This window comes from Aquarana catesbeiana, linkage group LG05 (assembly GCF_042186555.1).
Source record: "Aquarana catesbeiana isolate 2022-GZ linkage group LG05, ASM4218655v1, whole genome shotgun sequence".
In the NCBI taxonomy this organism is placed as follows: Eukaryota; Metazoa; Chordata; class Amphibia; order Anura; family Ranidae; genus Aquarana; species Aquarana catesbeiana.
The window spans coordinates 235578525-235605737 of record NC_133328.1 but is presented as its reverse complement, the minus strand read 5'-3'; the positions used below and the strand labels follow the sequence as shown (position 1 = coordinate 235605737).

Sequence of the window (27213 nt, the reverse complement as noted above, 5' to 3'; positions counted from 1 at the left end):
GTGTGTGTTTATATCTTTGTATTATCACACTTCTTACCTGTCCAGTGGGCTGCCAATAGTGTAACTAAGGAGGGGCTGTTCCAAGAAGTACCCATTATTTAGGCATTCATCTCTCAATGAAGTGGAGAGGGTTACCTGTCCAAGATTCCCCCCCCCTATAATGTTAGAAATGGCCCATGAGAGGGGGGGGAGGGGGAATATGATAGGTGTACCTTATACTTTGGTGTTGTAAAATTCCCCTTAATAAATGTTATCTGGATGTTGGCCAAGAATGTTTGTGTCTAATCTGCTTTCCATGTTTATGTGCAAAAATACTAATTTTTTTTGGTTTTCCTCAACAGTTTCCTTCCACGCCACAGGAATGGCAGACTGAGGCCTCCCACTTTGCCCAGCGGTAGGACTTTCCTAACTGCGGAGGACAATTGATGGGAAACACGTCCACATCATCCCACCACTCAACTCGGGGTCGTACTATTATAATTACAAAGGGTTCAATAGTATTGTGATGTTGGCGGTGGTGTCGGCTAATTACGAGTTCCTGTATGTGGACGTGGGGAAGAATGGCTGGATGTCCGATGGTGGAGTCATCGCCCAGACGGAGTTTTACAGGCGTCTCCAGAATGGCAGCATGGACTTGCCACCTCCAGAAGACAATGTGGAAGGACTCCCATTCGTCTTCGTTGCGGATGAAGCATTTGCGCTGAGGGACCATCTTATGCGGCCATTCCCGATGAGGACCCTCACCCCGGAACAGAGGGTTTTTAATTACCGGCTGGCCAGAGCCAGAAGAGTGGTGGAGAACACATTTGGAATCATGGCCAGCCGGTTCCGCCTATTTCTGACACCCATCCATATGGCAGAGTATAAACTTAATCATATAATCCTGGCGTGCTGTGTTCTACATAACTTTTTACGCCAACATTCTGCCAACTATGCTGGCTCAGTTGGGCCTGAGGCCGGAATTCTACATGAAACAACCCTGACGGCGCTTGAAAGTGGCCGTCCTGGCTTGCCCTCCCTGAGTGCCCGTGATGTCCGGTTAAGATACCTTGAGTTCTTTGCGGGTAGGGGGGCCATCAATATGCCAGACAATTTGTGAAGCCTTTATCAAATAAAAAAAAGCTAATCTTTGGTGACATTTACTGCTTATGTTTGTTTTAGCTGACCCTGACAGCAATGTGTGGAGTCCTGAAAATGGCGTGATTGTGTAACCTTATACAAAGCACTGTTGGGTGTTATTTACTAAAGGCGTAGACACTTTGCACTACAAGTGCACTTAAAACTGCACTGAAACTGCACTTGTAGTGCAAAGAGGATTTGCCCTTAGGAAATAACCCCCATTTTCACAGAAAGCAGCAATTACATCACCACAAAAGTGTTGTAGCGGTGAGACAATAATCTACACATTCTTGATAACAATCTTTTTAATACCTGCACAATCTCATGTGCATTTAGAAAAGGTTTTTAAAACAAACCAACATGTTTGTTGTATAACAATTTTGGGGGTGGCATTACCAAAAATAGAAATGTCCATTTAAGATAAAACAGGCATGTGTAAAACCAACAAGAAACACACAAATCTTGAACTTAGAAAGTTAACATTTGGTAGAAGGCAATATCAGACATGAGTATTTAGGAACTGTGTTTGATATTGCGTTCAGATGGGGTGAAGTCACCCCAAGAAAAGCCAAATTTGCAAGATGCACACCAATTTACGAATATCAACATGTGCTAGCTGCCATCACGGGGGATCAAGGGACATGTTTTGGGGGTGCAACCCTTTCCTCACAGCTACTTTATTATTGAGGAAGGGGTTGCACCCCCAAAACGTGTCCATTGATCTCCCATGATGGTAGATAGCACATGTTGACACACTGTGTGCATCCTCCAAATTTGGCTTTTCTAAAAATCGGTAAAACATTTTTAAGATTGTAGCACACACAAAAAAAGGGATTTGGAGGGGTTTTAAACTCGCCCCAAAACATCAATGATGTTTTTATTTTTTTGAATAACATCATTGATGTTTTTCTTGAGGTTTTCCAATTCTAAATTACACCCCATGATCTCCCCGATCAGGATCTGGGCACTTTCTGATGTGAAAGGATCTGGATCCACAACATCACGATCACCTAAAAAGAGAGAAACCAAACAAAAACAGGTATCAAAAATATGCCGGCATCCATCTCTTACCTGAGCCTGTGGTCGCAGACACTCACCTGTTGTGGTGACAATTTCCATCACATCTTCTCCCTCCTCCTAGGCCAAAAGAAAAATGTTTGATACGAACCAATAATGTGCCCATGAACATGAAAGTTGCCATTTTAAAATGTACCCTTTTAAAGCACATGGAGCAGCACGAACGTAAAAAACACAAAAAGAATAGGAACACGGGACAACTACTTACTTTTTTGCAGCACTCTCCGGATCTTTCTGTACTGCTCATGTTCTAGTAATCTGAAGTTCGACCACCGCTTCCTGAGCTGATCTTTCGATCGATGTACTCCGAAATTCCGGTGCAGACTCCTGACCACTTTTGCCATGATCTTGGCCTTTCTGATATTGGGGTTGGGGTAAGGTCCATACTTTCCATCATAGTCGGCATTCTTCAGGATGTCCACCATCTCCAACATCTCCCCAATGGACATATTTGAGGCCTTAAATCTTCTCCTTCAGGATCGGGACGTCTCCGGATCCGGGCTTTCCTCCTCCTCCTCCTCCTCATTGCTGTAATTAGCACGCACCTTCAGTGTCTCCGCCATGTGCTCTCCCCCACTGCGCCGAATGAAAAGGGGCGGGGAATAGACTAGAAAGAACGTCAGGGGCGGGCAGAGTTACACGCATGCGCAGTGTGTATAAAGCGTAACACGCATGCGTATTACGTACGATCTGTGAGCGGAGGAAGGAGCATCGGAGGCGCCAATCATGATAACGAAGGTAAGAGCCAAACTTGGGCCTATACTGTTTCGAAATTGAAGCCTATATTGTAACAAGATTAGGAGAGTTTGGCCTGACCTTAGGGTTTTTCTTGTGTTGTGTCTTGCAGAGAAAATAGATGGCTTCAATGACCACAATTTCCTCCCCCTGTTCATAGACAAGTACAGGGAGCTGCCTGTCTGCGGCAGGTGAGACATCCTCATTATAATCATAAACAAAAGAGGCAGGCAGCGCTGCAGACACGGCTGGAGTTGGTGAAGCCGGTGGTTCCCACAGCAACCATATCCTATTTAAAAGCCAAAATTGGTGGCCTGAGGAGCACTTATCCTAGGGAGCGCAAGAAGATCACGAATTCCCGGAGGTCCGGAGCTGCAGCAGATGACGTTTATGTCCCCAGGCTGTGGTACTATGAGAGACTGCGATTTCTGTCAGACCACACTGAAGTCAGGGAATCCCTCTCCACTCTTCCTTCCACTCTTCCTTCCACCCCAGCTGAGGCTTCCGATGTCCAACCTGGGCCTTCCAGCCAGGAAGAAGTGGAGGAGCCCAGCTGGAGTCAGGTATAGCATTCTTCTACAGATTTCTGGTCAATAAAGAAATGATCTTTACTAGATGTCATTATTGATCACTAATTGCTGATTGAAAAAAGTGTTTTACATATCAATAGACAGTAGTGGGCACCCAAAATTGGGACAAAAATGAAAACTACTGGGCTCAGAATGATAGTCTGTTATATTTGTTCACATTCAATTTGCAACAGTCAGGAGGTGAAAATTGTGTGTGATTGATGACTAAAAAACTAGAACTATGTCCCTTTTTCATACACAGGAAGACCTCAGGAAGGCCAGGAGGAGGCTGTGGAATGTGGCAGCCAGGAGGAGGCGGGGATTAGTGGCAGCCAGGAGGAGGCGGGGCTAAGTGGCAGCCAGGAGAAGCCTGGGACCAGTCGCAGCCTGACCGAATCGCAGGTTCCTCCCCTCCGCCTTCCATACAAAAGACAGAGGAAGGGGAGTCACGTTCAGGATTCTGCGCTCAGGCTCATTCAGGAGGCTTCTGCGTCCCTCAGAGCCTTACCCACTCCTGAAGAGGCCTTTGCCTGCATGGTTGCCACCAAACTGCAGGGCATGCAGGAAGGTCAATGCCTCATGTGTGAGCAACTTATTTATAAAGTCCTAACTAAGGGGGTGAGTGGCGAAATCACACCCAAGACCGACATGATTGAGTTGGAACATCCTCCTCCTCCTCCTGCTGCCACAACTCCACCACCAGAGCCACAACATGGAAGGAAGCGTGGAAGGAAGACAAGAGAGTGATGACCCTGGGTTCAGTCTGGTCTGACAAAAGCTGCAGTCTCTTGTATGACCACATTCTGGGGACACAGATGTTATCTGCTGCTTTCCGGATCTCTGGGACTTCTGGACCAGACTGCACTCCCTTACATATGGACTCCTCAGGCCACCAATTTTGCTTGAAAATAGTTGATGTGTGCCCTGGGGTCCAAGGCTTCACCCCTTAGTGCTGTTTCTCCAGCATTGCCTCCCTCTTTGTTTAGTTGTGAGCCCTTAATAAATGAATTTTTGGGGAAAATTATACTCTCCTATGTGTGTTTTCATCCAAAAAGGACAGTTTGTTGGTGAGAAATCAGGTACATTTCGAAAGTACAATGTGAAATTAACAAGAGACAACAACACCAAACAATCTCCTACAGATTAAATAGAACAACATATCAATGGTGTTGTGGTAACTTGACACACAAAACACACACAAAAATATTCTGGAGTAAAAATTAAAATACAATAAAACAAAGATCAGCCTTGAAAAAAAGACAAACCAACAAAAAATAATCTGCCTTAAAACCAAAAAAAAAAAACAACACAAAGATAATGTTGTCAGATGTGACAAATCAAAATATATTGAGGCAATCCTGATAAATAGTAAAGAAATAAGTTTGTGAGAAGTCTGTGTGAATATGAGCAGCAAAACTTCATTCTTCTCACATTATAAAGAAGAAGAGAGTGCACTGTATTAAACCATTTTTAACATTGCAGCGTGACGAAAGTGCTTTATCCATTCCGAACGCTAATTTTACTCGACCGAGCTGTTCCGTCTCGGAATTTCTTCTGAGCATGCGTGGCACTTTGTGCGTCGGAACAGGCCACACACGGTCAGAATTGACGCGATCGGATTTTGTTGTCGGAAAATTTTATAGTCTGCTCTCAAACTTTGTGTGTCGGAAAATCCGATGGAGCCCACACACGGTCGGAATTTTCGACAACACGCTCCGATCGGACATTTTTCATCAGAAAATCCGACCGTGTGTATGGGGCATAAGAAGGAATACTGTTAAATCCATCATCCAGAGAGATCACACCGACTATCCAGGGAAGTCAGTGGATATCCCAGATGGTGATGCCTGCTATTTAGGGCATTGAGGTAAGAGTTCTGGGAGACTAAATTGTTAAAGGAGCCACAACAGGATTATATATGAATAATCATCTCCACCTATTCTAACAGCCACAGAACTTCACCACTCCCCATTCACTGTAGCAATTACTGGACTTTTTTGTCACTACTTTATTGAAATTTGAAGCTGTGTTTTTTTTTTTTTTCTTTTTCTTTTTGATTTTTGTTTTCAGCTTACACAAGGTGATACACATCCAATTGCACATGAGTATATTAATGTTGTTTGAGTACACACGGTAAGATTGAGATTACATCATCTACACATATCATTTGTATAAGGTTATTGTAGATAGACGTCTAATACACACTTTATTTATTTTTTAAAATATTTCAATATTCTTTATCTTTATATCCCATATGGGATAATTTATTTTGAATCTTATATCACTATTTGTGTGCAAAATCACTTCATTCACTACCACATAATAATTAGTAGGGGGCACCTACTAAGCTTCTGAAAGGAAGAAAAAAATAAGAAAAAAGGCTTTTCTTATTTTTTTCCTTAATATTTAATGTTGGTAATATGTGCGATGACATTATAGTCAAAACAGTTTTTTTTTTGTTTTTTTTTATATTTTAAAGTTGCTCTTTTGTTTGTAAAAAAAAAGCAATTTTTTTGTTTTTGTTTATGAAACTTTAGTTTTATTTATAAAGATGTTCTATATCACAACGGCTAAATTTGTTTGTGTAGTGCATGTTCAAACCCTAATACCATAAATAACACAATATTAAATTTTTATTCCAGGAGTATATAATGAGTTTGCCAATTCTAGAGAAATGCTTAAATAATGCATTACAATTTAACAAAAGCCATTAGATTTTAGTCAACTAAAATGTACTGAAGATTTTAGTCAACAAAAATGTGCTGAAAATTTTAGTCAACAAAAATGTACCAAATTTTGACTAAAACTAAAACAATTCAGAGAACTAAAACTTAAATGGCATTTTAGTCAAAAGACTATGAGTAAAACTAAATTGAAATTCGATTTAAAAATCAACACTGCTCAACTGATACAAACATATAATATTATTTGTTTCATTTGGAGATGGTTGTATATAAATGAAATACTTTACATCAATGGGCAATTATGTTCAAGGTAAAATGTGATAAAAAAAAAACTAGTTCACAACCACTTATATTCTATATGATTGTAGGGTAATATTTTAATATATTGTATACTATTGCTTGTTTATTAACAGATTTAATACCGGACACTTTCTCCCCCTTCCTGCCAAGTCCACTTTTCAGATTTCAGCGCTGTCACATTATCGAATGACAACTACTCCGTCACCCAACACTGTACCCAATCCACCAGTTTTTTTTTTTTAATTTCTATTATTTGCTATATATACACAAAAATATACCAAAAAAATGTGAAAAAAAGCACAGCGTTTCTGTTCTATAATTTTGCAAATAAATAATCTTTTTTCATAAATTTAGGCCAAAATGTATTCTGCAAAATTTCTTTGGTAAAAATAATCCAAACATTGTATATTTAGTCTGTGTGAAAGGTATAGCATCTACAAACTATGGTATGTATATTTAAAAACTGATCAGTCCCGATGTACTAATGGCCCATCTCATATCTTGAGGCCTAAAATGCCAGGACAGTGCAGATACCCCCCAAATTACCAATTTTTGGAAAGTAGACAGTCAAAGATATTTAGTAAGAGGCATGAGGAGTTTTTTGAAGTTGTATTTTTTTTTTGTCACAATTTTTTGGAAAATGAATAATTAAACGTTTTTTTTTCACTTTTTTTTTTTTTCATACAGAAGATCAGTACAACATCACCATATGACTGGTGTGGCAATGATCAGGGACAGTGACTGGTGACAGTATGTAAAAATAGGGCACACACGAGGCACATGAGTGGGAGTATGTCATAATGTACTCCCTGGATATTGCTACTTCTGCTTGTTCCTATTAATATATTAGGCTGGGGGAGGTGGTTAATAAATTTATTTATTTCCATTTGAGGATGACAATTCTCCATTTTCAGCACATCTCTTGCATTTAGTAAATACGGCATGAGTACAAAGATGTTTACAGCTTTTTTTCATCTGAGTTAGAATATCACATTCAGTTGTTATCAATACAAATAACACATGCAGTATTTTACCAAATTACTGAGCATGTCAACAAATATAATAAAAGTATCACTAGCTGCTTTGAGATAATCATACAGTTTTATTTAAAAGAGTAAAAAAGTAGACTATTAGAAGTGGACATAATATAGTAAATTATTAATAAAAAAATTCCAGGTAAGCATTGATTTCTAAGACAAGAAGGCTTTCAGGAGACAAATATCAGTTTCAAATATAAAGAATCTTCCATTACATTATAATTGTGTTTGTAAACTGAACATTTTTATTTATTTTTAAGAAAATGATGAGGTTTAATAAAAATGTGTATCCATCCCCCTCCCCCCCAGCTACTTCAGTGATCACTGATGTCATCTGGGTCTCGTGCCAAGTGGCTCCACCTAGTCCAATCAGAGAATGCCTTTCATTCATTGAAAAAAGTGCAAGGCATTCTGTGGCTGGCTCCTACACAAGTGAATGAGTTCAGTTTGCAGCAGGACAGCCACTCTGCATGAGACCTGGAGGACAGCGGCAATACCTGTAGTAGCTTCTGCACTCTTTCCAACTTTCACAGGGATCTCACAGGCATAACATATGCATACCTACATGTAACTTTTTTATAAAATCTATACCTGGAATTCAGCTTTAAAGAGTATATATAGAAAGAGAAAAAAAATATAAAAAAGCTCTGCTCTTGGGATCAATCAAGGGTGTGCAGAGTCCCCTAATAGACTCCCCTAAGGGGCTATTTATAGTTAGTAAGAAAAAATGGGGTGAATGGCGCTACCCTAAGGACAAGAGGGCTAAGACACTCTCTGTACCAAAACCTAATAAGTGTGCTATAAGTGTAAAAAGTTAATATACCAAATAAGTAGAAAAAGTGCAATGCCACATACACCATATCTCTACTTGAGACCTCAATTGTAAAAATAAATCCACAGTATGTGGAAAAGTTCCTATCTGTAAAAAACACCTTACAGTGTGTAATTAAACAGCTCCAGTAGTGATTAGGTATCCAACTTACAGATATGTAAAACATATAAGTGTAATAACTGTAAACACAATAGTCCAATTAACCCAAAAAAAATGTGTGCATCAGAAAAGGAAAACTTAAATTATAGTCCCACACAAAAATGTGCCAAGTATCTGTTATGCCGCGTACACACGGTCGGACTTTTCGTCTACAAAAGTCCGACAGCCTGTCCGACATACTTCCGACGTACCTTCGGCGGACTTGCGGCAGACTTTCTTACGAACGGACTTACACACACACGACCACACAAAAGTACGACAGCCTAGTACGCGGTGACGTACACCAAGTCCGACGAGACTATAAAACGGAAGTTCAATAGCCCGTACGACACCCTTTGGGCTCCTTCTGCTAATCTCGTGTTTATCTCGTGTTAGTAGAAGTTTGGTGAGAGACGATTCGCGCTTGTGAGACTCGTATTTTTCAGTTCGTTTTAACTGTTGTTCAGTCTGTGCTTGTGAGGTTTGTATCTGCTTTTCAGTGCGTTTGGTCAGTTGGCATTGAGAAATCTTTGTTTTATTGCCCGCTCGTTCCTGATTTTCAGGTCGTTCTTCACAGGCCTTGCTGTTCTTCAGTGCGTTCTGTTTAGTGCGTTCTGACCAGCCGACCGTTTTGAAGCCATGTTACCTGTACGTACTCGTCGTAGAGCTCGTGCATTGTATGTGCTTGGTGCTGTAGTTTATTCTTCAGCCCAAGTCCAGTCCATGAACAGGGCGAGGAGGAGTTCATGGACCAAGAATTGGTTGCTTCAGCGTGACCAGTTCTGTCACATGCCTTTGCTCCGTGAGATCCGTGAGAATAATCCTGAGGATTTCAGGAACTTTCTCCGGATGACGGACCCCGTTTTTGACCGTTTGTTGGCTTTGCTGACCCCCTATATCAGCAGGCAGGATACCTGCATGAGGCAAGCCATCACTCCGGAGCAGAGGCTGGTCGCTACCTTGCGGTATTTGGCCACAGGGAGAAGCCTGCAGGACCTTAAGTTCTCGACAGGCATCTCCCCCCAGGCTCTGGGGATCATTATCCCAGAGACCTGTTCTGCCATCATACAGGTCCTGCAGAAGGACTATATTAAGGTAAGATATTTTTCTTTTATTAGCATCACATGTTCTTTTATGTAATCTTTGATAATGTGATGTATTTCTTGCTTCAAACACTACTTACCATCATTGCAATATAGTGTGAATGTCCCCTTTTTATCCTCACACATGCTGGAATTTTTTCCTGTTATTTTTTGTCATGCATGTATATTTTCCTTCAATAACCTTCCCAGCATGAAGTGATGGGAACATATCCACCTAGTCTACTCATTTGGAATGTATTTTGTTTGAGTATATTTAGTGTGCTGCTAATGAGCAATTATCTAGATTTCACAACCCCCCCACCCCCCCCCCCCACCTAAACTCACTCCAAATAGTGTGCTGCTAATGAGCAATTATCTAGATTTCACAACCCCCCCACCCCCACCCTCGTTAAAATTTGCTGGAATGTTCTGTGGTGTTGATTTGTCTAAAGCAAATATATGTTGCACTTTGCAAAATGCATGTGCACTCTACAAGTGCATTTGTTCCAGTGCTTTAGTAAATGAGCAGAAGCTCTGCTGATTTCCATCATCAAATCATATGCAAGCCTCAAAGTGTTTTCATTAATTGCCCTTGCATGTGATTGTGTACTCCTTGCAACATGAATGCCTTTTTACATTACCTCATTTACTGTAAGCTGGTTAGCAACTGCACCTGCAGAGTGCGACAACTGCAGTCTTGTAGCCTTTTTAGTCCCTAAATTCCTGCGTGTCCTAAAAGTAATCTTTTTTAGGGATTTCACAACCCCCTAAAATGTAATCAATGTTCCATCAGAGGGGGTGAGCAATCTGATAAGTGTGCCTTTCCATATTAGTTATTCCAGAACAATTAAATTATTGAATGTTATACTGATGCTGGGGAATAATGTTTTTAATTGTCTAATTTTCTTGCAATGTTAGCTTCCAAATTAATTGATTTTGGTTTTCTTGTTTGATTTCCCAGTTTCCTTCAACGCCACAGGAATGGCAGACTGTGGCATCCCATTTTGCCAGCCGTTGGGACTTTCCCAATTGTGGAGGGGCTATAGATGGGAAACATGTCCACATTGTGCCACCACCCCATTCGGGGTCATATTATTTTAATTATAAGGGGTTCCACAGTATTGTTTTAATGGCGGTGGTGTCGGCACACTATGATTTTTTATATGTGGACGTGGGGAAGAATGGCCGGATGTCGGATGGAGGAGTATTTGCCCAGACGGAGTTCTGCCAGCGTCTCCAGAGTGGTGGCCTGGGATTGCCACCTGATGAGGATAACGTGGAAGGACTCCCCTTTGTCTTCATTGCCGATGAAGCCTTTGCTCTCAGCAAGCACCTCATGAGGCCATTCCCCCAAAGAACCCTCACCCCGGAGAGGAGGGTTTTTAATTACCGGCTGGCCAGAGCTAGAAGAGTGGTTGAGAATGCGTTTGGAATTCTGGCCAGCCGGTTCCGCCTGTTTCAAACAGCCATTAATTTGGCGGAATACAAACTTAATTTTATCATTTTATCGTGCTGCATTCTGCACAACTTTTTAAATAAGCATTCTCCAAATTATATAGGCACAGTTGGGCCTGAGGCCGGACAAATAGAAGCCAACCTTACAGGCCTGGATACTGTCCGTACTGGCTTGGCCCCCCAAAGTGCCCGTCAAGTTAGACAGCAATATGTTAATTATTTTATGGGTAGGGGGGCCATTGCAATGGGCCAGGATATATAATTTTTGACAATAAAAAAATTATTGATGAAATCTTGCATTATATTTATTGCTTGCCTTTCTTTTGGGCTGTCTCCTAGGTTATGGTCGAGCAGTTGTAGTGCCAACTGTATTGTAATTTTAAATGTCTAAATAAGCTCCATTGCCACTGTAAACAACTTTTTTACAATTATAACTAAAATGATACTGAGCCTTGAAATAACAAACCACACATTTATTTAATTCCTATAAGGAGATGTTTTTATTAATGGTTGTTATGCATTCAGTTCTGCATTTAGTATAAAATGTTCATAGACAAAAATAGAATGATATCTTAATAATGTAGCAAAATATAATTATATCTAAATATTTATACCTAATCCACAAAAAAATATTTTTGGCTTTTTGATTTTCACAAACAGGCTTATTTTTTTGTTTTGGGAAAATCAAGTTTTGTTTTGTTTTTTTTTTTTTTTTAAAGCAATTTTTTTGTTTATGTTTTTTTTTTTTTATCAAGTTATTTTTGTTTTTATTATTTTTTTTTAATAAAGTTTGTATATTATTTTTTTTGGTTTTTTAACATCAAGTTTTTTAATTTTTTTGGTTTTTTAAAATCAAGTTTTTTAATTTTTTTGGTTTTTTTAACATCAAGTTTTTTAATTTTTTTGGTTTTTTAAAATCAAGTTTTTGATTTTTTTGGTTTTTTAAAATCAATTTTTTTTTTTTTTTTTGTGTTTTTTTGAAAATCAAGTTTTATTTTTTTGTGGATTTTTGAGGTATTTACGAGAAACAGCCCTCCTTTTTTACATTAGGTTAAACAGCCATTTATGTTCTGCCAAAAAAAAAAAAAGAGAAGGCCCAGAATGGGGTCAGCAAAACAGGAAATGAAGGACATGATTGATGTTTTGGGGTTTAAAAAAGGGCATTTAGATTCGACCCAAAACATCAATCATGTCCTTCATTTCCTGCTGCATACGATCCAGCCGATTCCGCATTTCATCGATGTCCTTATTCCAGGCCATTATTTGACCAATTAGCCGTTGGGCACTTTCAGAGGTGAAATAGTCACTTCTTGTTGTTGTACCTAAAGTGGAATGAAACCAAAAAATGTCTTGAGAAATATGCACACATACATAGTTTACCTTACCATAAATCAAGCTGTTGTCTCAGACACTGACCTGGTGGGGTGCCCATGTAGCCTAATTCCTCCACATCCTCGGGGGTGGCACTATTGCTTGAATGAAGCACAACCAGATCCCCTAAAATAGAGAAGACAAATTACATTAAACAAAAGGCAGCCATGCATAGATTAACGTAAGCTGGTGTGTCAGACACTCACCTGGTGGGGTGCCCATGTCGCCCACCTCTCCTTCCTCCACATCCTCAATGGGACTTGGGCTTATTTCCCAATCATGTTTTGCTTGGGGTGGACTGTCTTCTGGTTGTTGGCTGAGTGATTTTTCCCCTATGTGAAACAAAAAATTATTAATCTAATTAGCACACAGATATTTTAGTACATAGTAATTTTCCAACATTTGTAATGAAGTGGTTTGTGTAGAGTTCCTATTTTACCTCAATATTTAAAATTAGAAAGACATATCGGATAGATAGATATCAATATCTCAAAATATAGTTAATAATCTTTTGATCTCTCTCTATATCTGGAACAAAATCTCTAAATATCTAACTAAATGTAAAGCCAAAAAATTAAGATAACTTCAAATCTTCAAAAAGAATGTTTTACATTTCTATATCTATCTATCTACCTATCTCTATATTTCTCTCTCTCTATATATTTCTCTCTCTCTCTCTATATCTCTATATCTATATCTATATATATCTCTCAATATATATATATATCTCTCAATATATATATATATATATATATATATATATATATATATATATATATATATATATATATATATATATATATATAATATATGTATGTATATATATATATATGTATATATATATATATATATGTATCTGTGTATATATATATATATATGTATATATGTATATATATATATATCTATATATATATATATATAGATATATATATATAGATATATATATAGATATATATATCTAGATATATATATATATATATATCTAGAGATATATCTCTAGATATATATATATCGATCTATCTATAGATATGTAACGAGGTTTATTAAAAGATCGTTTTAAAACGATGAACAAAAAATCGGATAGGAAGGAAAAAGCACATGGAGCAGTATACAAGGTAATAAACACAAGAGAAAAACACGACAAGTACTTACTTTTTTAAGAACTTTCCGGATACGTCGGTATTGATCCGGCTCCCTGAGTTTCAGGTCAGACCATCTTTTTCGCAGTTGATCTTTGGAGCGCTGGACCCCAAAGATGCCTGCAAAGTCTCCACGACCTTCGCCATTATTTTGGCCTTGCGCAAATTTGGCCGTGCGTACGGCCCATAATTGCCATCATAGTCGTCTTTGTGAAGAATGGCCACCATCTCCACCATCTCTTTAAAACTCATATTAGAGGCCTTAAATCTAGGCCTCATAGATTTCGCTGACGTTCCAGCCTCCGGGCTGTCTCCACTACCTGAGGTCGTCAACATTTCAGGTGTCTCCGCCATTCTTTAACTCCACTACGCGCCGTAACAAAAAATGGGCGGAGAACATGAGTTAAAATCGAACGTCAGGGGCGGGCGACGCAGGCGGAGTTTCACACATGCGTAATGTATAAAGAGCCTTGCGCACGTGTCGTACGTACGTTCTGTGCGTCGAATTAGGGGGCGGAGAACATGAGTTAATTTCGAACGTCAGGGGCGGGCGACGCAGGCGGAGTTGCACACATGCGTAGTGTATAAAGAGCCTTGCGCACGTGTCGTACGTACGTTCTGTGCGTCGAATTAGGGGGCGGAGAACATGAGTTAATTTCGAACGTCAGGGGCGGGCGACGCAGGCGGAGTTTCACACATGCGTAGTGTATAAAGAGCCTTGCGCACGTGTCGTACGTACGTTCTGTGGTAGGTGATAGTGGACCTGGACGTTACAAAACGAAGGTAATTTTAGATATATTTTTTTTTTTTTTTTTTTGGTTTTTATGGTCATGACTTTGTAGCAAGCGGCCTATATGGCTTGATAGATTGATGAGGCCTACATAGGGAGAAGATGATGAGGGGTTAGCCGAAACCTATAATAAAAGTGTTTTTTGTCTTGTGACTTCATCTTTTCCAGATATAATGAATCCCCTATTTAAGGATCCAGAGTTCCTTACATCTTTTATTTCCAAATATCGAGAGATGAGGAATTTGTGGGAGGTGAAACACCCTCAGTATTATGCTAAGCATGTGAGGAAGTCAACGCTGGAGAGACTTCTGGCCTTTGTCCAGGCGACCATCCCGGAAGCAACAATGGAGACATTGCTCAAGAAAATTGGGGTCTTGAGGAACATGTATAAGAGGGAGCATAAGAAGATCCAGGAATCAAGGAGATCAGGAGCATCAGCAGATGATGTTTATGTACCCAGGCTGTGGTACTATAATCAACTCCGTTTTCTGGATGACCAGAATGAAGCCAGGCCATCACTTTCAACCCTTCCCTCCACCCTTCCCTCCACCCCAGCAGAGGCTGATGAGGAGCAAGCTGGGTCTTCCATCCTGGATGAACCAGATATGACCATCTGGAGTCAGGTAAATTATTTTAACAAATATTTACTGTACTAATATTAATGATGTTAACTGGATGTTATAATTGTCTAAAATAATTTGGCACTCAAAATTGTGTATACATATCAATTGACAGTAGTGGCTAAATATGTTTGGCACCTGCTTGAAATAATTAGGGTGTCTGATTAGACTCTTTTATTAAAGAGAAGTATTCACATTGAATTTGCTATTCATGAGAAGCAAACTGTGTGTCATTGATGAACCCAAAAAAATATACTCAAACTATTGTCCTTTTTTTATACACAGGATGAGTCCATCCAGGAGGAATGGGGGGAAAGTGGCAGGCAGGAGGAGACCAGGCCCATGGACAGCCTGGAGGAGGCCGGATTCACCATCATCCTGGAGGAGGCTGGGCCCAGTGTCAGGCAGGAGGTGGCTGCTCCCAGTGAGGTGGCTGCTCCCAGTGAGGTGGCTGGGCCAAGTGAGGTGGCTGGGCCAAGTGAGGTGGCTGGGCCCAGTAGGAGCCTGACCGAATCCCAAGTGCCTCCCCTCCACCTTCCCAAAAAAAGGGCCAGGAAGGGGATGGTCACACAGGACGCATCCCTGCGCCTCATGCAAGAGGCCACCCGTTTTTTAAGGAGCCCCCCCGAAGCGGAAGAATCCTATGGCTGCTACTTAGCCAGCAGGCTTCTTCAGATGAATAGGGAGCAGCGCCTCATTTGTGAGCGCCTATTTGGGGAAACAATCCATAAGGGGCTGCAGGGCACGCTAACACAAAACACCCAACTACATGAGGCAGCCCCCCCTCCTCCTCCTCCTCCTCCTCCTCCTCCTCCTCCTCCTCCTGCCACAACTGAAACACCAGAGCCACAGCCTCAAAAGAAGGCTACAGGGAAGGCTGCAGGGCAGCGTGGAGGAAAGGCTGCAGGGAAGAGAAGAAAATGATGACCTGGGTTCAGTCTGGTCTGACAGAAGACGCAGGCTGTTGTAGGACCACAGTCTGGGGACATCTAGATCATCTGCTGGTGCTGTTGATCTCTGGGATTCTTGGACCAGATTGTGCTCCCTCTTATATGGACTCCGCAAGATCCCAATTTTCTGGTACACCGACTTTTTCCAGCGTTGACTTCCTCTTTATTTTATTTTGACCATGAATAAATGGATCTTTTTTGAGTTTAGCAAAAGACTTTATGTGTTTTCTTTTAAATCATTGATTTTACACACAATGTTAAATTAACAAGGGACAACAATCTCATTGAGTTTGAAAAAAAACACACCAAAAATACATTACTAATGTTAATAATGTTCAAGTGGTAAGTCTTGAAAATCAAAAAATTTACGTAACCAAAAACGGTGCTTTGGGTTAACTTTATCTAAAAACTAAAAAATAATCACTATAAAAAAAAAAAATAATAATGGGTTCTTTGTGTTAACTTTACAAACCTAAAAAAAAAAAAGGGGAAAAAGTATTATTAGTATGGAAACATTGTTTTTAAAATGCATACTATATCATTCATGAGATCAAAGAGAAAAAGAATCCAGAAATCAGTTTGGGAGAACTCTGATTATGAACAGCAAAACACCTTCGTTCTTTAGAGCCTTCGTAAAGAAGAAATAAAATGCGCTGCATTCAACGATCACAGATTTTGCAGCGTGATGAATGTGCTACCTACAATACGAACACTAGTTTTACTAGACCGAGTGCTTCCGTTTAGTTTTTGCTTATGAGCATGCGTCGTTTTTTTGTCCGTCGGACTAGCATACAGACGAGCGGACTTCGGGGTCCGTCGTAGTTACGACGTAAAGATTTGAAGCATGCTTCAAATCTAAAGTCCGTCGGATTTGAGGCTAAAAAAGTCCGTTGAAAGTCCGGAGAAGCCCACACACGATCGGATTACCAGCCAGCTTTAGTCCGTCAGCGTCCGTTGGACTTTTGTAGACGAAAAGTCCGACCGTGTGTACGCGGCATTAGAGTTGCCAGAAGTTTCCAGGTGACAAAAGTGCTCAGCAGGTCAGGTGACTTTTGTGCTCTCCCATATGGGTCCCCACTCACTGACTCCTATTACCCCTACATTACCCCTAGATGGCATATACAGGTAACCAGAGATAAGGTTTTCCTTTGATGGATCCTCCAGGTGATTCGCGGGAGGTCACTTCCTCCTGCTGCATCATTAACCCCACAGCTTCACATAGCTTCCGGATTGGACCACTGTATTACTTCGGAGGCACTGAATATTTGATTCTCGGAGACTCCAGACAGACGCTCTCTCCTACACAGATCAGTGTATATCCACATAGCCACAATGTCATCCTACTCCTACAACCGGACACTGCTGCCCTCATCCTTCTTACAGACTAACGATAAGTAACTTTCCGAACAGCTACTGAGTGATCACAAGACTCTCTATGCCTGTCTCCCTCCAGATACTGCTGAGTACAGGTTGTAGGCGCTGACAAGTGCTATAAGCAAGATACTGAACTCCACTCTTCTGACTAAAAGACTTTTTCAGACATACCCCTGTGATCTCACAATATATCTGCTGGTAATCGGGACTGGAGATTCATGGATGGGAGATTCTTAGGCAGGAGATTGCATTATACCCTGATCTGAAGAACCGGCTGGAGGAACCCTTAAAAGGATAATATGCCAGACCTCCCGCAAATCACCTGGAGGATCCATCAAGGGACACCTTACCTCTGGTTACCTGTATATGCCATCTACCCCTGTAGGGGTAATAGGAGTCGGTGAGTGGGGACCCATATGGGGGAGCACAAAAGTCACCTGATCTGCTGAGCACTTCTGTCACCTGGAAACTTCTGGCAACTCTAACAGATACTTGGCACATTTTTGTGTGGGACTATAATTTATGAAGTTTTCCTTTTCTGATGCACACTTTTTTTGGGTTAATTGGACTATTGTGTTTACAGTTATCATTACACTTACTGTATATGTTTTACATATCTGTAAGTTGGATACCTGATCACTACTGGAGCTGTTTAATTACACACTGTAAGGTGTTTTTCACAGATAGGAACTTTTCCACATACTGTGGATTTATTTTTACAATTGAGGTCTCAAGTAGAGGTATGGTGTATGTGGCATTGCACTTTTTCTACTTAGTGGTTTATTTCATATATTAACTTTTTACACTTATAGCACACCTATCAGGTTTTGGTACAGAGAGAATGTCTTAGCCCTCTCGTTCTTAGGGTAGTGCCATTCACCCCATATATAGAAAGAGATCTGGGAACACAGCAGAGATCTATTAAAAAGCATTATCTTTATTATATTACTGGTATTTAAAATAAGAAGTTCCCACACACTATAAAAAGAAAATCACGCCTAAAGACAAAACAAGAATTTTTGCTTATTTTTGTCTTTGACCATTTAACTTTTCAGTTCATTCAAGGATACAGCTGGGATCTCTGACCACTGGGTAATGCCACCTTCAGGAGTAAGCTCCAGGACAAAAAACAAAAGCATAACCTAGGGGCATCCCCAGGCAGTGGCCAAGAACCCCCCCCCCCCATTTTCTAGATCCAGCTCCGTTTTTCACATTGTGTCACGTTGTAAGGACCTTAGTTTCCTTTCTTTTGCAGGTTTTTGCTCTTTTTCTATTTTGTTTTGTCTTTGAGACCTTCAATCAAATTGACAGTGTGAATGGCAAGATAATATACATCCTTGTAGTCCTCCCAGCCTTGTGATTAATAAAAATTTTCCGATGCCCATGCTTCTACCAGGCATACTGTATACAGTCTGGGAGACACCTTGAAGAAGTTTTATTGGCTATTTTTACCAGTGCATCAATGCATCCTTGGCTTGCTGTGGGCCTCCAGCACTTTTGGGCCACTGTACATCCTAGCACTCAGCTAGGTTCTGGCCTCTGAAATACCCTGGTTACATTTCCAGGGCATCCCATGGTGGATGTCTGGATGACTTCCTGTTGAAGCAGCATTGGGCTTAGGCTCTGACTGACTGAGCCTCTAACTGTGATTCTGCATGAGCATCTTGGGCCTGAAGGTAACTTGCTCCAATTCATTTCTATTACTTGGCTCCACTCCAGCCCCTATGCTTGCTATTCTGTCATTCTCAGATGTCTTGGTTTAATCACTAGACAACCCTTCTCACTTGACACCAAGAAACAGGGTTTTATGTGGTCTGGTGGCTCAGGATTTCTCCCTTACAGTTGGGGTACTACTTCCTACTTAACCCCATGGAATATCTTCACAACAGATGCAAGCATGGTCAGCTGGGGAGGGTCCTAGACACCCTGTTGATTTAGTTTGACAATGGTAGTAAGATAAATCAATAATCAGGGAGGAACTAGTATTTCTGCTTGGGCAAGAGCAGAAGCTAGGATTCTGTCCTGGGCTATACTTCCCTTTTATAGCTGTTCACACCCCAGGGTGGCCAATTGGCAGGTAGACTGGATTCAGGGAATGTTTGTGTTATACCCAGGGGTGTTCTAAGACTTGTATTGCAGGTGAGGGAATCTGCATATAGACTTTTTGTTCACAGGATTCCATTAACACTGTGAATGGATTTGTCTCTAGGTACAGGATTCTCTGTTGAAGCCGTGGAAGCTCTGGTAGTTTTGTGGGGTTAGTACAGTCTGCTCTATGCCTTTTCCCTTTTCTCTTTTTCAATTCTTTGCTCATTTGCTCCACAAGATTGAGATAGAGAGAATTTAGGTATTTCTACTAGTTCTAGATTGTCCCAGGCAGCTGATGTACTCTAAAGTGCCAGAATATTGATAGATGTTTTGTGTGTTATCCCAGACAGTTTAGATCCTTCGTCCCATGGACAACCTTACCATCCTTTTTCAAGGTCACTGACTTTATTGTCTTGGCTGTTATAGAGAGTCTACGGTCTCTCTAAGTCAGTGATTCCTGTGCTGTGAACACAAGGAAGCCTAAATAAAAGATTTGTCAATCAATTGGGTGTCTTTATTTCTAGGTGACATCTTTTTTGTGAATGAGTAGTGGTAGCAGTATCTCAGGCCCTGTTATTAAAGAGGGCTTCCAAATTCTGGTGACCCCTCCTCCTGCAGACCCTCATAACTATCTGCCAGGGTTGTGGGGCAGAGGCCCTTGTCCTCATCGACATAGGGACAATTTTTTTTCCATTCTTGCTGTGCTTGATGTGCCCATTCACAAGCAGCATTAGGGAACCCCCAGACATGTTATTTAAAGGAACTGAGCATTTTTAATGTTTCTCTTGGTGCACAGGTGTGCTATAGCGCTACAGTGCCGTGTACTGACAGTGTGATGAGTATTTCCTGTTATATTTCTGAAAGAAAATGCAGTTGTGCTATCATTTATTAATGCTTAGATTACTGCTCATCCTTAAAATTTAATTGATACTTTTCTATTGTTTCCCCCTTGGGATTTTAATGCAGCCAGGTTTTATACCAGGGCCTGTGTGTTTTTTAGATGTGCAATGTTCTATTTTTAACTAAAAAAATTGATTTTTATATATATTTTATATAAATAGTGTTTATGCACGAATACAAAGCTTCCTGTGATTGGCAGAGAAGTGGGCAGATGACATCAGCAAGTATTCCTCAACTAATCAGAGGATGCTTTGTATTAATTCATAGACTACAAAGCACCCTTTGAATGGCAGAGCAGCACTCAGCCAAAATCTGTTTTTGTCCAGGAATGGGATGGGAAGTCCTAGTCCCACTGCCAGAACACAGCACTGTATACTGTATGCAGCTAAGGTTACTTACAGTACTTTGGGATGTCCCAGTGGTCAGAAATGAAGATCTCCACTGTGTCCTTCAATGAACAAAAGAGAAAATAGGGTTTTTGTAATCACAATAAAATCCTTTTCTATGTGATCATTGAAGGACACAGCATCTTCTGGTTGTTTTTTCTGTAGCTAGTTGTTTTCTGTGAACTATTTAGTGAATTACTGAGCTGCCCCTAGCAGATTGTGGTGGTTGACCACTGTCATGCCTACCTCAGGCTCTGCTTTTGTTTTTTGTCTAGTGTTCAACTCTTGAGGCTGCATTCACACCTGAGCGTTTCAAAGTCGCACGGTTTTATGGTGATTTTACCGTGATTTGGCCGTGATTTTGTTCAGGTCACCAATGTAAAAGGCAGAAAAACACCTGTAATCTGCCCCAAAGAAGCTCATGTTCTTTTTTGAACTTAGGGCGTTTTTCAAGTGTTTTGCTTCAGGTGACAAAATGCTCAGATGTGAACAGATGCCATTGAAATAAATGAGATTTTGCTTGTTGGGCATTTTTCAGGCTTTTAACAAGCATTTTATGAGCTGAAAATGCTCAGGTGTGAATGCAGCCTCAAGGTGGCACTAAAACCAAGTGGTAATTGATGATGAAAAAAAAAAAATTTCATGTGTAACCCTTACCCCCATTGCAGATGAAGAATGTATTTCTTTTTATTTTTTTTGAGGTGGATGAGGTTTTAACATAATCTAACACTTACCTTGACCAGAATCTTTGTGACAGCTGGTAATCTGGTCCTCTATTCTTCATTGCTGGAATTTGGTTTTGCGCACCTACCAATGGCTAGGTCTCATCTATAATATAACCACTGTATATTTTATATGAAAGTGAGAAATGAGAATCATTGAGGGGCCAAAAGAGGGATGAAAAGTGTGTTCTAGAAGAACATATTTTAGATACATTTAGGATGATTTACTAAAGGATCTGAGAATCTTCACACAATAAAATATTTACTTCAATTGTCCAATCATGTGAAAAGAAAATTTCTGTTGCAATAAGTAATTTATTTTCAACTCCTTTAGTAAATCAGCCTCATTATAACATTTTTAATCATAAACATTTAATAAATAATGTGCATATATATGTTTATTTGCAATATTTTTGGATTCCTACCACTGTGTTTAAAATCCATATTTCAATTTATTAAGAAAATATTTCATATTTCAATCTATTAAGAAAAAAAACAGCTGCTGGCTGTTTTTTTGCATGGCACATGAGTTTCTGCAAACTGTACTTTTTACTTTGCATTTTGAGGATTACCTTTTATCTTTAATATAAATCTTTCTTTTCTAGAGGCTTTAAAATATGTTCAAGTAGCAGCTCAGCTTCTTAAATCTGGATCTATGGATCAATCACAAGTGAATGGTATTGTTAGTAGAATGACACAGGTGAGATATTTTCAAATGGAAACAGACTGCTGTGTTACTTGATGCTGATTTTTCTTTTTCCTTTTGACTGAACTTGCATTCTTTTGGATTTATTTTTTTGTAGATTGTCTCTTTTGAAAAAAGACTTATTAAATACAAAACATACTATTTAGGGTACTATAGCAGTGCTTAGAGATCATTTCAAAATCGTGCATTAGGAAAGACATTAAATTTAGACATAGCACCTAGTGCAATCAAATATTCAATGCATATTTCTCTATTGTGAAAGCAGTCTTTACAAAAGTATTATGGGTTTCTGTTAAGACAGGTGTCATGACAGAAATGTAGGTACTGGTTTATGTAGTCTAGGTATGGCTCCTATTGGTAAGTTTTGTTTGCTATAAGAAATGAAAACAAGCCTTCACTTGGCTTGTATCTGATTTGGTTTGAGCTGATCTGAGAAACATAAACTGTCATTGTTGATTTTAATATAAGAGATTTGTTTAGGATTATTAACATTTTTTTTCATTGTGAAAAAATACAGCAAGTGATGCCAACATTTCTTTTTAATACTTCATAATACTTTTATGCTGTATTAATAATGACAGACTTCATGAGCTATCACTCTCATAAATGTACCAACATCCCTATTGATCAATGTATACACAAACTCTGTTTTGGTGGGACTTTTTAGCTACATTCAATAATTAGCAAATGTCCATAACCCCCTTTGATCTTCCCGGGTTCTGATTCAACCTACCATATGACCTATATTTTACATTTTGCCATTTTTCATAGTAAACATAGTGTTTGTAGACCTGGGATTTCTTTCTACATGTTTCATGAAATGCATTCACTTCCTTAGGAGGTATACGATGGTGGGCGTGAATCTCAGAGAGTAATCTGCTATAATAATATTACAGTAACATATTTTTGCTCTCAGGTCCAACCCAATCCAGCAATGGGGAAGAGAGAGGAGGGGAAACCCTCAAAGAATGCTACTTCAAAAATGGGCTCCCAGTTTCAATCACTAGTGCCCCTGATATTTAATTAGCCCTGAGAAGTAAGGAGGGGAAATAAGGGATCCATACATACTATCTTGTTGAAGAATGGCAAAAACATACCCCCTCCTTACATCATGTGTGCAGGCAGCTTTTTATTTGTAGCAAACAGTCTTAAAAAACAATACAATTCAGATACATATTAGACAGTACATTAATGCAGCTCCTATAATAGTGCTTTTCGATTATTAAGACATATATGTCTGCATATAGAAGCAATAAATTGCAATCTAATTAACCAATTTTTCTTTTTCATACATCATGGGACACAGAGTCAGGCTACTATTCATTACCTACTGTGTTATACTCCATCACCAGGTGAATGGACACTGGTAGACCAAAGGTCTTTAGACAGGAAGTGATCCCCTATATAACCCCTCCCACACAGTTTTTTACCAGTGTCTGCAAGGTGGATAGCACAGTTTGTTTGAGCTCTCTGAGCTCCAGGTCTCTAGTCTCACAAACGGTTCTTAAATGAATCAAGGGATTGACCGATTGGATCCATTTGACACAGGCTTTATGTGCTTAGATAAATGGTACCCAAGCCTCGCAAAGAAGACTCAAGATCCTGCAAGTTTTTGCCTGTAATGCGGCCTTTGGGCACTGGACCCTGCTAATTTGAATCTTGGACACCACAACGCTAAGGCATTCCTGCAGGGTGCTGTACAGGTCCAAGGGAATGGACCCTAAACATGAAAAAGGTACCCAGTCCTTGAAGGTCCTCAAGTGACAAGAACCCGCCGCGTTGAGTGAAGTTTGGGCTCTTGGTTTCTAAGCTGCCCTGCATCTGGATGGGTAAGTGAAACCCCTTTACTATTGTGGGGTGTCCCAGTGATTGTAACAATCAGTCAAGCTAGCTAGAGGCTGGACACCTATGTGCGGTGACCATATTGGGGAGTTTTGGGCAAAATGTGGGTGTTTGCAAAGTGTACCTTTTTTGCTTGTGTCTGGCTGTTTCTTACCTGTATGATGGCGCATGATGGTGCGCCATTTTGCCTTGGTTCACCATGGTGCATGTGCATTTTCAAGAGTGCCGCTCTGTTCAGCAGTTGTTTGTTTGGCATCCATGGTGCATGGGGCTTTGCCGCACATGCACAGTAGCATTTATCTGGGCATAGGAGGATTTGCGTCACACACACATGGAACGTTCTGGTGCATGGAACGTTCCAGCGCACACCCAGCTTTTTTAAGCTGTAAAAGCCAAGCATGCGGTGCTTCCAGAAGGCAGCTATGGGACACAGAGCAGGCTCTTACCAGACACTTGCAGCGGTTCATTATTTCTTTACCGAGTCACCAAGTGTTGCTTGGCAGGTTAAAGGTGCTTAGCAGGATTGTTACATAGGGGCTTGGGAGCCCTATTAAAGGGTCTCCCTTCTGAGGTGTTTTAATACTACACCCAGTACTCTCTTTTTGTGGTGGGTAAATGACTTAAAAAAAGAGGAGCGGACTAACACTATAGGGAAGGGCAAACCGATGTCGTCAGTAGTTCCTGATGAACCTAGTCATATCCCTAGTGTTGTATCCCCTAAAAGACCAGAGGCTTCCAGGCAATCTGAGTCGCTGCACCTATCTGGTATTGTGCCTACAGTCACCACTGCTGCTTCACCTGCTTCATCACTAAGGATGAACTGTCCTCAGCCCTAGCCGGGTTAGAGCACAGAATTGCTGGTATGATTGCCTCCATCCCGCAGGGTAGCAGGAAGCGTGATAGATCCCCCTCCCCGGAGCCTCCTAGTCTGGAGCAGGAATGGGTTCAGGATGGGGAAGAGCCTAAAGCTCAGGACTCTGTGGAGGGCCCAGCAGATGAGTCTTCTTCCAAGCAATCTGGACAAGAAGATATCCAGTTGCTGTCTGCCTCTTAGTCAGACAGATCCTGACTCTGACCGAAATGGTTCGTTCTGCCTTTAAGTTGCCTCTTGCAGAGGTGACTGAGCCCCCCTGGTCCTCTTTGGGATCCCTGAGGTCTCTTCAGGCTGCACAGGCTTTCTCTCTATGCCCCCTTTTGGAACAGGCGGTGTATGCTGATTGGGAACATCCTGACAGGATTTTTATTCCTCCTAAGAGGTTTTTCCTTTTATATCCCATGGGTGAAAAGTTCATTAAAAAATGGAGCATGGCAACAGTAGATGCAGCAGTTTCTTCCTTAAACGATAACTTAACTTGTCCGGTAGATAATGCACAGGGTTTGAAAGACCCTGTTGACAAGAAATTGGAGTTGTTTTTAAAGGCTTCGTTTTCTTTGGCCAGTTCAGCTATTCAGCCAGCTGTTGCAGCAATTGGTATCTGCCAGTCCATAAAGGACCAGGAGGATGATCTGCCTGAAAGTAAGACAGATATTTCTTGAGCACTGTGTTTTGCTATTGACGCCTTAAAGGATTCAATACAGCAGGTTTCTCGTTTGGCTCTCTCATCTGTACATATGCACAGACTCTTATGGCTTAAGAACTGGTCAGCCGAGCTTCTTTGTAAAAAGTTTTTGGCAGGTTTCTCTTTACATGGGGAACATTTATTTGGTGATCATTTGGACAAATATATCCAAAAGATCTCCGGAGGGAAGAGTTCTCTACTTCCTGTGAAGAAAAGCACCAGACGTCCCTCTTTTAAAACCTCAGGGACTGCTTCCTCCAATATCTCAGCTTCAAGGAGGTTCCGCAGCCAACAGGGCTCTAGGTCCAGGGGCAAGCCACAGGGCCAGGGCCAGAAGGCCCTGGGTCCAAGATTCTTCTAAACCCAGCACTAAGCCCTCCTTTTGAGGGGACACCCCCACTCCATCGAGTGGGGGGAAGGCTGCTGCACTTTGCGGACATTTGGAGAACAATAATTCAAGACGACTGGGTCACCTCAATTACATCTTGCGGTTCCAAGCTAGAGTTGCGGGGGGTTCCCCCTCAGAGGTTCTTAAGATCCAGCATTCCCTCGGCTCATCCAAAAAGAAACTTATTGCTTCAGGCACTACATCATCTAGTATCAAGGAGTGATTGTAGAGGTTCCTGTATCCGAAAGGGGGACAGGATTTTACTCAAACCTGTTTACGGTTCAAAAATCAAACAGGGACACAAGGCCCATTTTGGACCTAATATCCCTGAACAAGCATCTACTGATACAGTCCTTTCGGATGGAGTCTGTCCACTCAGGAGTAGCCTCACTCCAGAGGGGAGACTTTCTAGCCTCCATCGATATAAAAGACGCGTATTTACCCATACCTATCTTTCAGTCTCATCAGAGGTTCCTACGTTTTGCAGTAGAGGAACTTCATTTTCAATTTGTGGCTCTACCCTTCAGGCTCGCTACAGCTCCCCGGGTGTTCACAAAGGTCCTAGCACCAGTACTGGGTCTTTTAAGGGCCCAAGGGATCCTAGTGCTTGGGTATCTGGATGACCTTCTACCTAGTGATCACTCATTACAGGCTCTAGAACAGAGCATAATATGCACAGTGTGGTATTTGAAAAGCATAGGCTGGATCATAAATACCTGCCTTGAAACCAGCTCAAAGTCTAAAGTATTTAGATCTGATCCTAGATACAGTTCAAGCAAGAATATTCTTACCACCCGTAAGCAGGGCTTTTTTTCAGGGGGAACTTGGTGGAACTCAGTTCCACCACTTCTGGCTCAGACCCTTTGGATCCTGTTCACAACAATCACTTGTAAACACAGAAGTCTGGTTTCTGTGTTTACAAGTGACAGCTCTGCACTCTGTATGTAATGCAATCCTGGTATTTAATGCCCCTTTAAGACCCTCCTACTGTTTTCGTGAAATTTGACTGAACACCCCCACTATTTGATGTGATTTGGAGGGTGTGTGTAGGGGGAGGGGTTTTGTGGGGCCGTGGTTAAGTTCCAGCACCTATTGTTTGAGAAAAAAAGCCCTGCCCGTAAGGATCTGTGCCCTGAAGGTTCAGGTGCATCAGATAAGGGAAACTAGACAACCCTCCCTTCGGCTCTGTATGAGTCTTCTAGGGAGGATGGTATCCTCCTTCGAGGCAGTGCCCTATGCACACTTCCATTCCAGGCCTCTACAACAAGACATCTTGTTGGCATGGATTAACCAATGTGCTTATCTCCTCGGGCACGCTTAAGCCTAAACTGGTGGTTGCAGGGTCAGAAC

At 40.9% G+C, this 27213-nt stretch overlaps 1 protein-coding gene across 1 annotated transcript in view; it reads left to right on the top strand.

Moving 5' to 3' along the window:
- LOC141145987 (uncharacterized) overlaps positions 1–27213 on the top strand; it is a 374157-nt gene that overhangs the window by 237528 nt on the left and 109416 nt on the right. The window contains exon 11 of the mRNA XM_073632772.1: positions 21974–22068. Coding sequence (XP_073488873.1) covers positions 21974–22068 — 95 coding nt within the window. The remainder of the gene's footprint in view (positions 1–21973; positions 22069–27213) is intronic.